General features: G+C 58.8%; 1 protein-coding gene across 1 annotated transcript in view; it reads right to left on the bottom strand.

Moving 5' to 3' along the window:
- GRIN1 (glutamate receptor, ionotropic, N-methyl D-aspartate 1) overlaps positions 1 to 1,606 on the bottom strand; it is a gene marked incomplete at its 5' end in the record, with an annotated part of 32,434 nt that overhangs the window by 12,173 nt on the left and 18,655 nt on the right. Inside the window, 5 exon segments of the mRNA XM_010157069.1 lie at positions 1 to 10; positions 12 to 89; positions 769 to 887; positions 1,092 to 1,256; positions 1,437 to 1,564. The exon segment at positions 1 to 10 is cut by the window's left edge and continues 40 nt beyond it. Coding sequence (XP_010155371.1) covers positions 1 to 10; positions 12 to 89; positions 769 to 887; positions 1,092 to 1,256; positions 1,437 to 1,564 — 500 coding nt within the window.

The following is a 1,606-nucleotide window of genomic DNA, read 5'->3' on the forward strand; positions in this document are numbered from 1 at the left end:
CAGCAGGACTGGAGAACCACATAGCTGAGGAGAGGGTCAGGGCATCTTCTTCCTCCTCCTCACTGTTCACTTTGAACCGGCCAAATGGGCTGGAAAACAAGAGAGAGAGCTCTTCTCATATCCCTTATCCTGGTTCCCAGGGCTCTCCACTGTGCCTTAAGTGTCCTTATGCAGTCCTGCATCACTTGTCCCTACAGACTGTGCCTATGCCCCAAACAGCTCTTCATCCCTCATATCCCACTGCCTTCCATGTCCCTTGTACTGATCTGCAACCCTCTCTGGCTCACACTAGTACTCCCATCATGCTTCTTTCTGGGCCAGAAAGATCATCTGATCCTAGTCAGCTCGAGGCTCTCCCACCACAACACGGAGGGCCCACTGCAGATTAACTGCAAAAGCCTCTGGGCACAGGGCTGAGACGGGACAGACTCCCTGCCCTTCAGGGGAACTGCCTAAGGGCCAAGGAAGGGAACTAACTCAGAGCCCGGGAGCTGGTGGTCCCCTTGGTCAGGCATCAGCATGGGACCTGGTCTGACAGGTGTGTTCCAGGTACCCCACATATCCCTATCTCTCATCTTAGCAGCAGTCAGAGGCTGAGAGCCTCAGCCCAGGGCTGGTGGGGCAGAGAAAGCGGGTTTAACTCCTGTGAGAGCCTCCAGAATGTCTGCAGGGCTGTGCCTGAACAAGATGCTGCAGGGACCCAGGGGATGGTTCCCAGGAGCGCCTCCCTGTCCCTTTCAGCCCTTGGATGACCCAAAGTGCACTCACCTGAATCGGTCTAAGAGGTACAACATCACTGCCACCACGTGCACAGACAGGCCCACCAGCAGCCAAAGAGTGCTCTGGAAAGGCTGCATGAACGAGTCCAGGGTGCTGCGGGGGATTTCCTAGCACACAGGAGAGAGGTGAACAGCGCTGGCACCCTGCCTGCACCTTGCCCACCTGGCTGGACTCACAAGGGTCCCTGCCCTGGGGTGGGCAGGGGGCAGCAGCTGGGGAGCTGGGCATGGTGCAAGCATGGCACATGTCTGCAAGCTGGGGAGCTCCCCTGTTCCACAAAGCCTCCCAGCCCCGTCCGGCCCAGCCCATACCTTCTTCACCAGGATGGTGAGGCCCTGGTACTTGAAGGGCTTGGAGAACTCAATGTATTGGGCCCGCTCATTGTTGAGGGGGAGGGGAGCCACAATCATGTCTGCTTGGCCGCTCAGCAGCTCCCCCATCATCCCATTCCACTCCTTCTTGTTGCTGTTGTTAACCTGCCAGAGAGCCAGCGCAGGATCAGCCCGCTGCCCTGATGCCTGTCCCCCACCAGGACACCCCCCACCTGGCAGGCACCCTGCACTGCTGTCCCACCCCACCCCTGCTCTGGAGAAGGGCCTGGGAGTGTTTCAACACGTGACACAGGCAAAGAGGTATCACAGGCTGCCCAAACTCACCCGCTCCTGGGTACCAAATTTACCATCAGCCACCAGGTGAACCTCGTAGGTGAAGTTCATCACCCCTGCCAGCCGGATGAGCAGGTCGATGCAGAAGCCATAGCAGCACAGTGCCACGGTTGGGCGGCCTGTGGGTGGGAGAAAATGGGGGGGACCAGTGGAGGCAGGCC

This window comes from Eurypyga helias, unplaced genomic scaffold (assembly GCF_000690775.1).
Source record: "Eurypyga helias isolate BGI_N326 unplaced genomic scaffold, ASM69077v1 scaffold15768, whole genome shotgun sequence".
Taxonomy (NCBI): domain Eukaryota; kingdom Metazoa; phylum Chordata; class Aves; order Eurypygiformes; family Eurypygidae; genus Eurypyga; species Eurypyga helias.